Below are 15,195 nucleotides of genomic sequence, written 5' to 3' on the forward strand. Positions count from 1 at the left end.
CCACGAACTTGCAACACTGGGGATGATCATGGCCCCTTAATGGATACCTTATGCCAATTGAATACAAACCATTGGTTGGACTTTTTTGTCCATTTCTAATATATATTAAAAAAAATCATCAAATCAGTGGCTAAGATCATATGAACAGCTAAGTTAAAAGGTGTAGCCCATACATTATGTAGGAGCGGATTAGGTGTACCCTTACCTTGGGCCCCACCTTGATGTATGTATTGTATATCCAAGCTCTCCATCAGTTTTTCCAAATCATTATAGTGCATGACCACAAAAACGAAGGTGATTTAAATCTCAGGTGGACCACATGATAGGAAATAGTGGTGACTGACCATTAAAACTTTTTTTGTGAGCCACAAAAGTTGTGGATCAAGCTAATATTTTCTGTGGTCCCTTCATCCATGTATTTGTGACCTTATCAACAGGTTGGATGGCAAATAAAAATTTCGGTATGTCCTAGAATTTTTTTATTTTTTTATGGTGGAGAGTTCAACCACCACAATTTCTTATATTATGGTTCACCTTGGATTTGGATCCACTTCGTTTTTGGGTTCATGCACTAAAATGATGCGAAAAAACAGATGGACGGTGTAGATATACAATACATACATCAAAGTGGGCCCCACAATAAGGGCCGCACCATTATTTTAGTTAGTAAATTAGAAAATAAATTCCAATCCATTGGACATACTTTTGAATATATATATATATATATATATATATATATATATATATATATATATATATATATATATATATATAGGAAAAGGTTCTATGCGGTTGAGCTCATGGGAACTTCCTCCCATGAGGTCGAGCTATGTGGGCCCCACCGTGATGCGTGTCGACCATCTACCCCATCGGTCAGATGCACCATTCCATGTTGGGCCTGGGGCTTAAAAATCAAGTCAATCCAAGAGTTGTATGGGCCACACTACATACAAAAGTTGAGAGGGGTTACCCTCTATTAAAACATTTATAATTATTTGTTGGGCCCACCGAGATATGGTTCACAAATCCAGCCCATCCATTATGTGTGTCCCACTTGAATGAGGGGTCAGACCAAGTTTTAGATGCATCCAAATTTCAAGTGAGCCCCACCAAGTGATTTTATAAGTTTTAAGCATGTCTTCATATGCTTTTAGATGGTATGGCCCACCTAAGTTCCGTACATGGCAGATTTTTAGGATATCCCATAATTTAAAGGGGACCCATCAAATTCACAGTGTTGATGGTCGATACACATCACAGTGGGGCCCACACAACTCGACCTCATGGGAAGTTCCCATGAGCTTGACCGCATAGAATATGGGAAAAGGTTCTATGCGGTCCACCACATAGTACCTTTCCCTGAGGTCGAGTGCTGGCAACACGCTAGTAGTCAGATGGTGAAAATTTCAAACCAACCATGAGATTTTACGGGATGAGTGGAGAAACAAAACCGGTGAAACTAGTTATTAAAATATTGACTCCGTGTATTTCCTACAAATAGGGGTGTACATCGAGTCGAACCGAGTCCAGCTGGCCTCAGCTCGACTCGGCTCGGCCACTAGCTGACCTCAGCTCAAACTCAGCTTGGCTCAGTCCTCGAGCCTGATTGGCCAACTCGGCTCGGTTCGGTCAGTAGCTCAGGCCAGTTTGAGCCAAGTTCGCCATTACAGCATTTCCACAAACACCTGGATTGCACTTTTAAAATTCCACTGTTTGTAAAACAAAAGCAATGGTTTTACAGGTATTTTATCAAACACCTTCCAAGCAACATAAAAACCAAGAAAAAAAGGGTATTTGTTTCATGTACATACCTTCCTTGGAAATTGAGACAAGAAACACTGCAAACTTTACTATCAAAGAACAGAATTTTGTGCACAAAATGAGAACAAAATAAATAAATTCCAAAACCCTTGAAATGTTGTGCCTATAGAGACTAGCATCATTCATTATGGCAACTTAAGAAGAGTTTGCACACTCACCATTTGAATCAGTTCTGGAAGATGGATCATGAGCTACCAGAATGCATGCAATCATGAAAATTGATTACTAAAGAACTCACATGCATAGACTCATTCATACACAATATTAGCAACACGCATAGACTCATTCATACACAATATTAGCATATAAATAGATAAGAAAGAGAACTGAGAACCTACACGTAGGGGTGTACATCGGGCCGAACCGAGTCGAACTGGGCTCAACCCGGCCCGGCCCGCTCACCAGCCAAAGCAGCCCGAACTCGGCCCGGCCCGGTCACCGGGCCAGCATGCCGGCCCGAACCCGGCCCGGTCAGTAATTGGGCGAGTTCGGGCCGAGTTCGGGCCAGTTTCGAACCCACGATTTGGATGGCCTTGATTTTTTAACTCTGCTCCATCTACTCCATGGGAAGAACTTAGGCAGATAACTTGAATGGCCTTGATTTTGGGAAGAGTTTTTGTCATAAATTTTTAGAACTTTGCTCCATCTACAAAGGGACCCACGATTTGGATGGCCTGGATTGTTGTAAATGGTTAGGGTAACTAGGTAAGAATTTAGATATATATATATATATAGGCCGAGTTGGGCCGGGTCGAGCCAGGCCGAGTCGGGTTTTGGGCCGAGTCGGGCCGAACTGGAACCTATCCGAACTCGGCCCGAACTCAGTTTCGGGCCGAAGAAAATGGCCCGTCCCGACCCGAACTCAGTTTCGGGTCGGGCCGGGTCGAGCTTTTTCGGGCCGAGTCGAGCGAGCTAATCGGGCTAGCCCGGTTTGTGTACAGCCCTACCTACACGCTTTCAGGTACCAACCACACTTGGTTGAGTCATTTCATCAAACACTTGGTAAGCAATATTAATAGCAAAGTAACTGAGTCACCGAACTGGTTCGATCCGAGTCGAGTCGATCTGGGGCAGCTCAAACTCGGCTCGAACTCATTTTTGAGCTCAAAAAATCAGCTCGACTCGGCTCGAACTCAACTTCGAACCGAGTTGAATTGAGCTTTTTCGAGTCGAATCGAGCGAGCTAACCGAGCTAGCTTGGTTCTTGTTACCCCCTACCTGCAAAAGCCTTTAGCATGAAGGTCGTGAGCTAGAAACCTACGTGGAGCCTACCATAACGTTTTTTGAGAAATCCACCCCATCCATCCGTCTCTCTCTCTCTCTCTCTCTGATGGAGACATCACGTGCACACGCAACGCCCCCCCTACGCACGCACGCAAGGAGGAAGGCCCCACCATCGATCTAGATCGATGACGACTCTATGGAGGGCCTCCTAGTTAGAGGGTTGTGCTATGGTTCCTTGGAGTGGACCCGATCATCATATGGATCCCACCATTGGATCTCATGATCGTGGCCCACTACCCTAGATAATCTAGGACTTTGAATTTTAGTTATTATCGTTATTAGGAACATGAATGGTTTAAATTTCATTGATTAGTTGTTATTTTTATTACTTCGTCTCTAAGTAATAGTGTGTGCACATGGCGCGGCTTTTGGGGTATAGGATTTTCTTATAAATAGGTAACTCCTTGTAGGTTTTTTCTCATTGAAGATTATGAATAAAATTTTGCATTTTCCTGCTTCTCTAATTCTCTGAGTTATGAATATCTAATTGGGTGCGAAACCCTTCCTTCTTCAAAGGACTAACTACCGCGGTGCAAAACCACACCCATCGCAAATCGTCCCCACCTCCTATCCTCAATATTCATCACCTGCCACAGCCATCCAATCATCAAATCCACCCCTTTTTGCAGCCGATCCTTTTTCTACAGCAGATTTGTAGAATCAGACCCTCCTGGAGGGCTGAAACTTCGACGGAGTACCATGTACGGACCAGACGTCCGATCGCCCTGAGATTTGGTGTGTGGGTGGCCCACCCCTGGCCGATCAGATCCAAGCTTTCCTTTTTTGGGTTCGTGGGCCCCACACACGTGCTGGCAGGATCCCACGCACGTGCGTCAGGGCCAGATTGTTGTCCACACATGTGGACTATTTTCAGGTTCTCTCTCTCTTCTAATCCTCTCCTCTCTCGCCTAAATCCCTAACCCTAATCCTAGATAATCCTAAATTCCAAGTTCTATTCCACTTTTACAAACCCTAGGCTTTCCCGAATTGAAACATGGTGAATCTCTTGGATTGAGGAATAATTCTTTGCAAGTGCATGAATCTACTCTCCTTTGAGCATTGTTTGGTCTATAATTTTTAATTGATCCAGTCCTAACATGTGTAGGCTTGGAACATTGTAGATTCCCCTTGTTGAATGCTTGACTTTATGTAAGATGCGGTTTTTTATGATTGTTTCTAAATTAGTATGATCTAAAGCCTAAAATCTTGCATATCATATTTAACTTTCATGTCCTCTCTCTCTCTCTCTCTCTCTCTCTATGAATGGCACTACGATGGCAACAGGCCCATGCCTACGCCCAAGAGCTAGGCCTAGACCCATACACGTACCCAAGCCTAGGCTCATAACTTGCTTGTAGGCCCAAGTGCTTAGAGATTTATAAGATATTTATTAAACGAAGGCAGTCATTAAAGACAATGTTGGCTTGCGAAAGGTGAAATCTGTGGGCGCTTATGAAGGTGAATTTCCAACAACAAAGTGGCACTCGAAACTAAATTAGTTGTCTGGGACTGCGAATATGAAGTGCTTAGATAGGAAATATAAAGTGGTAGATTTCCTGAATTGATTATTAATTTATATGTGGCTACTTTAGCAAGTTTCCTCTTCTATAAAACCAGTATGCTAGTTCTCTTTTCAGCATGAATGAATAAGAACAAATTTTCCAGCACTTGTTGCTTCCTTGGTGATGTGACTCCATCAACCCCTTTCAGAGGTGAGATGTCTCTGACCGATTTGTGTGACTCAACAATCTCCATTTAGATGACTAAGGTGAGACTCAGTTCAGGTTGTGTGACTCAGTCCATTATCCTTCTTTCATATTCTTGTCTTTAACTTTCTGATCTATTGATCACCAAATATATCTCTTTCCACTCTTGCTTGACCAATCCTAAACATCATCTAGCCCAAACACTGAAATTTGGACTAATCATGTAATCATGTCCTGCATCACGATTCACACTGAATTACTTTAATTAAGAAATCTACTTTTATATTTTGTGTTCATCACACTGAATTACTTGAATTAAGTAATTTGCTTTCTTATTTTGCGTTTCCTGTGATTGGAAACACAGTGTAATGATGTGACGCTTCTAAATAGATTAGGGAGTGACTCCCTTAGGTTTCATGTGGTGCGACTCTTCACTCCACATAGATGTTTATACTTTCTTGCTATTATTGGATCAATTGAAGTACTTGAGCATCTGAAGGTGGAATCCATATTCTCAAATTGGTACTAATTCAAATTTCTAATCTCAAATTCAAATCTATCTTCAGACTCCATCACCGAGCCATACTACCTTCCAATTAATTGGTTCATACAAACTAGGAGGGTGCAGAGAAGGACACTGGAGAACAAAGGGTGTGGGAGAAGCATGTGATAACACATGAGGCAAACTACTAGAGATGGATGGGCTCGAGCAAGTCAAGACGCTAAACCCAACTTTCACCCAAAGAAGTCGAACTTAAGTGAGTCAAGTGACTACATGACACTTGGACCTTGGAAGATGTACTTGAATAAGATGATTAACTAATCTAACACATTACATGTTCACGCAATCATCCGATGTGTCTTCTAATCTCCGAGGTTATGCAAGCCAAGTAACTTCCTTCTTTAGCCTATTTATAGGAGTAATTGCAAGGCATCTAAGGAAGGAAAGATTTTAGTGTCATCCTCTTTGTTTGTCTTCTAACTTTCTTTTACACTTCATATTCCTTTCTATTCACAAGTTTCGTTCTTTCTTATGTAGAGTGGATTGGACTAGAGCATTCTTACCATGGAATCCAAGTGAATAATGCCATTGCCCAACTACTCCATCACCATTGATGCCAACTATTAAAAGAAACTAGCTGTTCCAGCCGTGCAACACTAGGCACTACCTTGATAACATTGTTTGGTTTCATAGGAGATGTATGGAAAACTTGTGGTTGAAGGGTCTCAAAGGATCTTCCACAATGTTTGAAGAGGGGTTGCTGAGGGCTTGGAATTCAACAATTGCTGAAGGCTAGTGCATCATTTACTGTCTGAGATCTATCGTTGACCAATTTAGGCGCTAGATCATCACAGGTTAGCAGAGTTGTCTGCCAAGATCTTTCCCAAACAACTCCTCGCTTTTTCCTTTTTCTTTTCTTCATTTTTTTTTTCCTTTGAGAATAACTTTCTAGTGGACCATCATTCATAGGGAATCCAAAACAATGCATGACTTGGCATCTCGCTGGAGTTTCTGGGGCTGTATTGGAGTCGCCGCCATGGCGTCTCGCCGTGTTTTGTCTTGCTGTTTTGCTTTGTTTTGCCTTGCTTCTCTTCTTCTTTTAATAAAATTTTCAGTTGCCTTTCAAATCACCTGTCCTTCATACCATTTAAAGTTTTGACTTTCATACCTATTTATTTGGCTATACATATTTTCTTTCAGCACCATTTAGACTCTGAGTTTCAATAGGAATAGCTAATTACGGTATAACAAGCATACAAGTTCAGATCCTTCACAATCAGGAACATGAACAACTAATCAAAATTTTGATTATGAGACATGGCATAAAAGTGGGTGAAAGAGGGTAGAACTGTCACCCCTTCTCATGCAGTCTCCTGTGCTAAAATTGGCCATGCTGTACTCACACCGCACCTGCATACACATTAGGACAAAAGATGGGTGATGACAAAGCGTCCATGGCATACGCATTCCAAAATGGAAGTAACCAAAGGCAAAAGGACATTACCAGTGCCTGGTCAGTAATTTGTTGGCTACTATTTTGGACCTAGAAAAAAAAAAAAAAACTCCAATCAATCAAAACACTATACAGGCTTACCTTCATATTAATTTATAAGACATACACAGAACAACTTATCTAGAATGCACTATGCGTGTCTACCATAGAAGATCTATATGAAAGATGAATTTTTGTGTGGAGGAATTGAAACTCATGCATGACTGAATCTTCCCACCCACTGCAACTTTGAACAGATTTTCTAAAGAGAACTGAGAAAATGATAAGGGCCTATTTTGGAAGTAATGCCAAATCAGGATTGGCTCCTGAGCTTGATTGGGATCCATTAGCACAAAAAACAGAAACCCATTAAGTTCAATTCAGTTTTCTCCTTTTTGTCCCATACCTCATGTGACAATTGATATTGAGAGCAAGAGCTCATCCCATCCACAACTAAAAGAAGAGCACCAAACGCATTAAGGAAGCAACTCAACTGAGAAATACACCAATGAAAGAGACGGAACACTGTTATTCCTTCTTTTTTTTTAAATATGCGAGGAGTAGTACAATTACTTTCAATCTGTAAATGTGCATGCCACTTGATGACCAATGAAAACATCTTCAATATGATTCATGCAAGGAAGCATGAGCATTTACCTTCCAATCTTGTTAATGTATATGTGATATTATTGTGAGACACATGTCTGTAATATCATCTGAGTCTTATATAGTCTCATACTGATAGATTATAATGCATGATCATAGAAAATTCATAAATTTAATGGGTAACTTAATTATAATTCAATGTTATAGCATATTATATGTCCAATTTAATTCTCAATTGAGATGAGAAGCATTACAAAATGAATATATTTTTTATCGGTAACTTAACATGAATGTAATCAGAATTTGGGACTAGTTATTTACCCTAAGGTTGAATTTGGATAAACTAGCACATTGAGTTGCAATTGATTAGCCAAATGAAGATTAACTAAGCAAATTGCAATTTTCTTAGGCCTTGTTTGGTTGCCACTTAAAAATGATTCTGACCCACCAAACAGCCACAAAAAAGACAGTCCATATTCAGAGGAAAAAAGGTGAATGATCAATGGACCACAGTCACCACACACACAATCTGGAAGGCTTTTAAAGGTAGGCATCCATTCCAAGTGTTCCCTCTCATGCAGCCCATCGGATGATCAATCGGGCTGTTCTTTCAGGGCCATACAAGAGCATCAAGGGACGCACATGATGGACAGACTTGATGCTCTTTATGTAAGACTGAATGTGGAATGTAGGATCAATCTATAAAACTAAATAACTGAATCTTAAATGCCTACCTGAATGACAGCAGATTGTTTAGATGTGAATTGATGAACTTGGCCTAGACATGTATTTATAAAAGAGGGGCTGGAGTAGTTCAACCCATCGCAACTACTCCCTCAGGAATCTCCGCACTAGATAAGAGTCCATGTACTATGGATACGTAACACAGTCCAAGCACACCACATCGATCACCACTGTTGTGGGGCCCACTAGTAAGCTCAATCTAAATACCCAACAGTCAGATCATCCAAACCATTGACCACGTGGGGCCCACCTAATAGAAGTCTTACACTTTGCACATCATGGTAGTCCACGCATCATGAGTTTATATCAACCACTGTGTTTTACTATAAATAATGTCATTTCAGTTGTAAAGAATTTATCCGCAATGATATGAAAAATGGCTTTTTGCCTGTAACAAAGGGGTGAATTTACATGAAAAATGTTTACTGCTTGTAAACACCTTAGAGGAAAATCCTGCCATACAAACACTTGTCTGTAAAGTGTTTACCTGTAACCCCTTTATGACTAAGTATTTTGCAGGCATCCAAACGACATGATTTCAGATACAAACGCAGCCGGAAAACAAGAATCGACGATAAGAAAGAAAAACCAACCTCTCTAGGCCCATAGACTGCAGCAATGACTTTGGTGTTCCCCATCTCGAAAACAGCAGAGCTGAGCCTGCGGGCATTTTAAGAAGAAACAGAATCAAACCCATTTCAATTTCTTGTAAAAGAAAGCGATTTTTTAATCAAGAAAACAAAACTGATAAATACCCATCAGCTTTCGCAACTGCATCAATCTCTGCTCGAATTTTCCTCATCTAAAATAAAAGAAATGGAAAAAAGAAAAGCAATTGCGAAGGACCAAAAAAATCTGTAGCGATGGAGATCAGAGATAGAGAGTGACAGGGGGCGAGAATTTACTTCCATGGGACGACGGCCATCTAATCGAAGTCCTTCCGGGCTTACGTATCCAAAACTCCAAACGAGAGAGCGAGGGAGAGGGAGAGAGGGTTTAAGGAAAGCGGATCGCGTCCTGGCCCGCCTGATGGACTCGGTCCAAACAGGGGCACTGTGGGGCCCACCGTAATGCATGGGTTTTATCCACGCCGTCCATACATTTTTCCAGATCATTTTAGATTATAAGCCCAAAAATGATAAAGGTCCAATGCTCTAGTGGACCACACAGTGAGGATTGAACGCCCGCCATTAAAAACATTTTGAGAGCCGCAGAAGTTTTGATCGAGCTTACAATAGTCAGGTCCATGTGACCTTACGGATGGGTTGGATGGCAAATGAACGTGGTGGTGGGCTTGGAAAGCTTTTAACGGTGGGCATCATCAAAGCGCCATTATCACCGCTGCTTGTGGTTAGGCAGGAGTGTCAATGGGCCGGGTTAAGGCCGGGCTCAAGCTATGCCCAACCCCAGCAGAGGCTAAAATAATCCAGCCTGAACCAGGCCAGTAAAACATATGCAAGGCTCAGCTTGAGTCCGAACATAGCCATTCCCATAAAGCAAGAACAAACTCCTTATAAGGAACCATGTCCCCTTCATTCATTCAAAATCAACAACCATCTACATGAGCTTCCATATTAATCTTTCATTCCCATCAATCAAAAATATGAAAACTCCCTACAAAAAAATAAAGGAATGATAGAAAGGAAAGAAAGAAAATGAATAAATCAAAGCCTTAGTTATGAGCTATTGACGTCTTTGTTCTCGTTATAACTCTCGACTACAATAAAGAGAAAAGAAAATAAGAGTAAGTACAATATTTTAAAAAATCAAGATATCTAACTAAAAAATGAAGGAAAATTTTTAAATTTAAGGGTTGTTTGGATGCCTATAACTTTTTTAAGTTGTAAGAAAGTTACATGTAACTTACTTATCCGAGTAAGTTACAGGTAATCTTGTTTGGATGTAAGTTGTAACTTACAAGTAATTTTGTTTTTGTGTTTGGATAACCTATAACTTTGTTACAAATAATAAGTTGGATATTCACACTAGATAGAGTTGAAATAGAGAATTGTTGAAAAATTAGATTGACACATAAGAAAGATAGAATAAAATTATTTCATTTTATTAAGCTCATATAAATGAATAGTTTGGTCAATTTTTAAACTAAACTAATCAACAGGTGGGCCATGGAAGTGGGCCCAAGTTTTCAAAATGCTAGTAACGCGGGCAAAAAACTTGAGGTAACATGGGCTTCTTAAACAACCACAACAACCCACGTAGCAAGAAGCAGAAAAAATAAAAATGGATCCTGTAAACATGGGCTTCTCAAATAGCCACAACAACCCATATAGCAGGAAGCAAAAAAAAAAAAAAAACAAAACAAAACAAAACAAAACAAAATTGGGTCATGTAAACATGGGCTTCTCAGACAGCCACAACATCCCACATAATAGGAAGCAAAAAAACAAAAAAAAAAATGGGTCCTGTAAACATGGGCTTCTCAAACAGCCACAATAGCCCACATAGCAGGAAGCAAAAAAAAAAAAAACCCAAAAATGAGTCCTCAAACAGCCACAACACCTGCCGCTTGACAAAGGGAAGGCCCACATAGCAGGAAAACCAATTATATGGGTCTTGTAGACATGGGCTTACCTAAAATAATAATCAGAAATGGATGGACGACATGAATATAACACATAAATCATGGTGGGGCCCACATAGCACCATCATTAGTAGATTACTGTCCATGGGCTGCTGACGTGTTATGTGGGCCCACTATGATATATTTGTTTCATCCACACTATCTATCCATTATTCCAAATCATTTTAAGTCATTAGCGGACGTGGTAGTTTTTTAATGGTGGACTTTCAATCATTATTGTTTTTGGTGGTGTAGTCCACCTGAGATTTGGATATCCCTCGTTTTAGGAATCATGCCTTAAAACGATTCAAAAGAATGGATGGACGGCATGGATAAAACAAATACAATATGGTGGGCACCACAGATCATCGGCCATTATCCACGCCACCTCACCAAGCTACGTCCGTCAACGCAGAAGCAAAAAAAAATAAAAAAATAAAAAACACAATAGAAAGAGAGAAAAGGGGTTTCCAACCTTGCTGAAGCTCGATGGAAGAGGGAGAAGGAGACTGAGAGAGGGAGAAGGAGACTTGAGAGAGAGGGAGAAGTGTCCGTCACTCCATCTGAAGGTAGGTGTGCTTCTTCAATGCAGGTGTGATTATTTCCAAAGATTTTCATTTCAAAATTTTCAACCGTTACCTATATCAAAGATACAGGTAACTTGAAAAAAGACTTAAGTGCCTATAAGATTTTCGCCCCTTTCTCCTGTAAGAAAGTCATAGGTTGAGAGAAAGTTATCTGTGGCTTTCCTCTCCTAAACACCAACTGTAACAAAGTCACTTGTAACTTTGTTACATTTTAGAAAAGTTACAGGCATCCAAACAGGCCTTAAAGCTAGATATTATGCCATACCAATCTTTAGAGGGAGAGGTAAAAATAGGTGGGAATGAGGACGAGAGAGAGGTTTCAAGAGTTTTTTGGGAAGATCTTTTTTTTTTTTGGAAGAGAGGCTTTAAGAGTTTTGAGTGGGAAATGTTTTAGTTAAAATTTAAAAATGTTTAAAAATTATCGAGTCGGGCTGGATTGACGAGCCGGCCTACTTGATAAATGGGCTCATGTTTTAAACTTGAACCCTTTGGGGCCAATACTCCAACCCAAGCTCAACCCGAGGTGGGCCAGGTCAATGGGCGGGGCTAGCCCGGCATACTTACGAGCTTGGGCTGGAGTATCAGGCCTAAGAGCCAGGTTTGGGCTTAAAACATGAGCCCCTTTAGAACGTGGGCCAAGCCTGTAGCCCAACCCAGCTCGTTAAATTTTTTCTAAAAAAATAAATTTCAAAACTATATTTTTCATCCCATCCCTCCCTTCAATTAATTGAAAAACTAGCTGGAAAAGAATATTATAGTATTTCACTCTCGTCTTCTCATCACATAATCTTTTTTAGAGTGGTAGAATCTCTAGAGTTTCAACACCTAGTCAAGGGTTTGAGTATCCATAGGTGGTGAAATTCCACTAGTGTGAGTGTGTATTTTTTTTTAATTTCCATTAATGGGCTTCTATTTTTCCATGTATTGTTTTCCCAGGCCCTTGATAAAACCCATCTTCTTTTCTCAAATGGACATCGCTTTCTCCCAAACCGCCCAAATATGTCTATCAAATCCTCTCTTTTTCTCTCTTCATTTTTTTCCTCAAAGAAAGAAAGGCAAATGCTCTTTATCTTTGTAAGTCTTATTCTTCTTCTACTCTACTTTTGAAATTTTAAAGGCGAATGCTAGAGATGAAAAACTTGTGAAGAGAACCTATGTAAAAATTTGGGAAAATTTGAGCTCGGGTGGAGCCCCATAGAACCAATATGAGTCGGGCTCAGGCCGGGCTCATATAACCAATTTGAGTTGGGCTCAGGCCGAGCCCTATATAACCAATCTGAGCCGAGCTTGTGCTAAATTATTTTGGCTTAGCATAGGCTTGACAAGGTTTGGGCTGAGGTTGAAAATTGCAATCTACGCTTAGAGAAAACTTGGCCCAACCCGTTAACACCCCTACTACTATGGGGTGTGATCCACTTGAGCCCTGGATCTGCCTTATTTTTTGGCTCATATCTTAAAATGAGCTGGAAATAGATGGAATGTGTGGATAAAACCCATACATCATGGTGGGCTTCATAGAACCCCTTCCTAGACTGAGTCCATACATGCGAGGGCAATACACAATTTGGGTTTTGATGTAGAAGTGTCACAGATACATTCCTAGCATGGTTGGGGCAAAATAAGGTGGACCATAAATTGGCCATAACTTTTGATCCAAGTATCGTTATGGGGCACGCAACCTATCAATCTTTAATGAAACGGGCCATCCGAGGTGAACTGACCCACAAAATGGGTCGCATCTATTCGTTTCATTAGAAAACACACGCTTTCAGCTGAAAAATGAAGTTTTAGAAAAAAAATTATTTTTTTTTAGGAATTCTGAATTTTTAATATTTTATTATTTTTAGAGTTTTAGATTTTTCTTCTTTTTTAGAAACAACTTATAATCATGTTAGGACTCTTCTAGCATAAGTTTATTTGGAATTTTATTTTTTAGAAATTAGACGTTAGAAAAGTTTTAGTAGAATTAGGATTTTTATTAGAGTTAGAAATTTATTATTTTTGGTAATTACGAATTTTAGTTTTTTTTCCTATATTAATGATGTAACAAGCACACACAGATCAATTTTAGAATTATTTCTATTTTCTTTTCCTCGTAGATTTGAAGTTTCTCTGCGCGGAGTCCAGAGAAGTTCCATGGGTTCAGAATAGTTATCGCCCTAAGGAAAACCATATTAGCCCCTATGGATCCAGAGGGGTCACCCGAAACTTTTAAAGTGGAGGGTCGTTTTCTCTTAACCATGTAGGAATTTGTAAATGAATTCAAATAAACAGGACAGGCTTATGTCCTAATTGTAAAGGGGAAAGAACTTGATCTCACCATCATCCATGAGAAACTAAAACCCTTTCTATACGAATTTAAAGAAATTTGGCCCGATGACCTTCCCGATGGATTGTCTCCCATGTAAGATATTCAGTACAATATCGACCTTGTCCCTGAGTCCACCTTACCCAATCGTCCTCACTATTGGATGAGTTCGAAGGAGTGCGAAATTCTGTAAGGGCAAGTGGAGGAACTGATTCATAAGGGTCTTATTCGAGAAAGCACGAGCCCATATGCCGTACGGCTCTATTAACTCCTGAAAAAGATGTGAGTCAGCGCATGTGTGTCGACACCTGGGACATCAAAAAAATCACCATAAAATACAAGTTTCTCATACCACGGTTGGACGGTATCTTAGACATGCATGAGAGGGCAAAATTATTCTCTAAATTGGATCTAAAGAGCGGCTAACATTAGATTTGAATACGGCCGGGTGATGAGTAGAGGACGGTGCTCCTCATCACGTTCATTCCCACATTAAGTTTAAGAGTGTCAGTGCGTTAACCGTATTATACAACTCTCAGACTGAATGTTTGTACATAAAAATTTCGACACTCTATTTATACAAGTGGGCCCATGTCTCGGTGATCGAAACCATTTATATGATAGGAGGCACTTCGGATAGGTCATGGGATGAAACTTTTAAAATAAAAATTAATCATAAACCTTTAACTAAAGGTTAAAAAAAATAGCGGTTAAGAAAAAATATGTAGCAATAGTCCACATTCAACCTAAAAGGACAAGATCTTCTACGCTCGGGTGTTTACACCTAATCTAACCATGTCAGATCTAGTGATTCAGATGATGCCACATGTTAATGAAATCTCAATAAGAGATAAAATGAAGATTTCTTCAGCAGCTCTAATGGTCGAATGAGATTAAAATCCGTAAAGTCATGAGTAGCATAAAAAGTATAAGACAAGCTGGCTACAACAAGGATACACATGTCGGCTCATGACTAATGTTGAGTATTGATTGAAACATGGTCACACCGTATGATGAGTTCGGCTAACACACCATGACGTGTCACATTGTCACTATAGCCGAAAATATTCGAGGGGTGGAGTAATAAATACACTAAGTTGGCCTAACATCACAATGCATTATCCACGTTCGTGCAAAGAAAATGGTGATTATCGTCAATGTATGGTAGCATAAGAGAAATGCTCGTCCATGTAATAGGGATAGAATGTGAATGCAACCAATGACCAATCGATAATGAACAACCAGCATGCATAGTATTATCTGATATGTTATGATTGTCTTTGACTTCAGATAATTATCTCCACATCAATAGACATGAGAAGTGGCTATAAAGATCTCCCCGTGTAACCGTCTTAGAATTCTATAATAGGAGGAAGATCGAAGAGCTCTGGACCCTTGCCAACCCAACACATCAAATCAAATCTACAATACAATGTTGCCTACCTTTTATCTTTTATTTTATCTTAGCATAGAATAACTTGTCTACACTACTACACTAAATCAACTTTAGCACATAGGCATTGCAATCTCGTTTGTCTATGCTGCTATGATAGAATAACCCAGA

At 39.9% G+C, this 15,195-nt stretch overlaps 1 protein-coding gene across 2 annotated transcripts; it reads right to left on the bottom strand.

Moving 5' to 3' along the window:
* Positions 1–6,454: 6,454 nt before the first annotated feature.
* On the bottom strand, positions 6,455–9,107 carry LOC131241287 (exosome complex component RRP41 homolog). 2 transcript variants are annotated; one of them, XM_058240071.1, is made up of 5 exons: positions 9,061–9,107; positions 8,911–8,957; positions 8,749–8,809; positions 6,818–6,856; positions 6,455–6,723 (listed from the first exon to the last, which is right to left on the bottom strand). In XM_058240071.1, exons 1-5 carry the CDS (start codon positions 9,064–9,066, stop codon positions 6,622–6,624), a joined length of 255 nt encoding a protein of 84 aa, XP_058096054.1. In that variant the 5' UTR covers positions 9,067–9,107; the 3' UTR covers positions 6,455–6,621. The 2 variants fall into 2 exon arrangements, with proteins under 2 accessions (XP_058096054.1, XP_058096053.1); XM_058240070.1 differs by having other exon boundaries at positions 8,749–8,815; positions 9,061–9,105.
* Positions 9,108–15,195: the final 6,088 nt, after the last annotated feature.

The sequence above is a fragment of the Magnolia sinica genome, chromosome 3 (genome assembly GCF_029962835.1).
Source record: "Magnolia sinica isolate HGM2019 chromosome 3, MsV1, whole genome shotgun sequence".
NCBI lineage: Eukaryota > Viridiplantae > Streptophyta > Magnoliopsida > Magnoliales > Magnoliaceae > Magnolia > Magnolia sinica.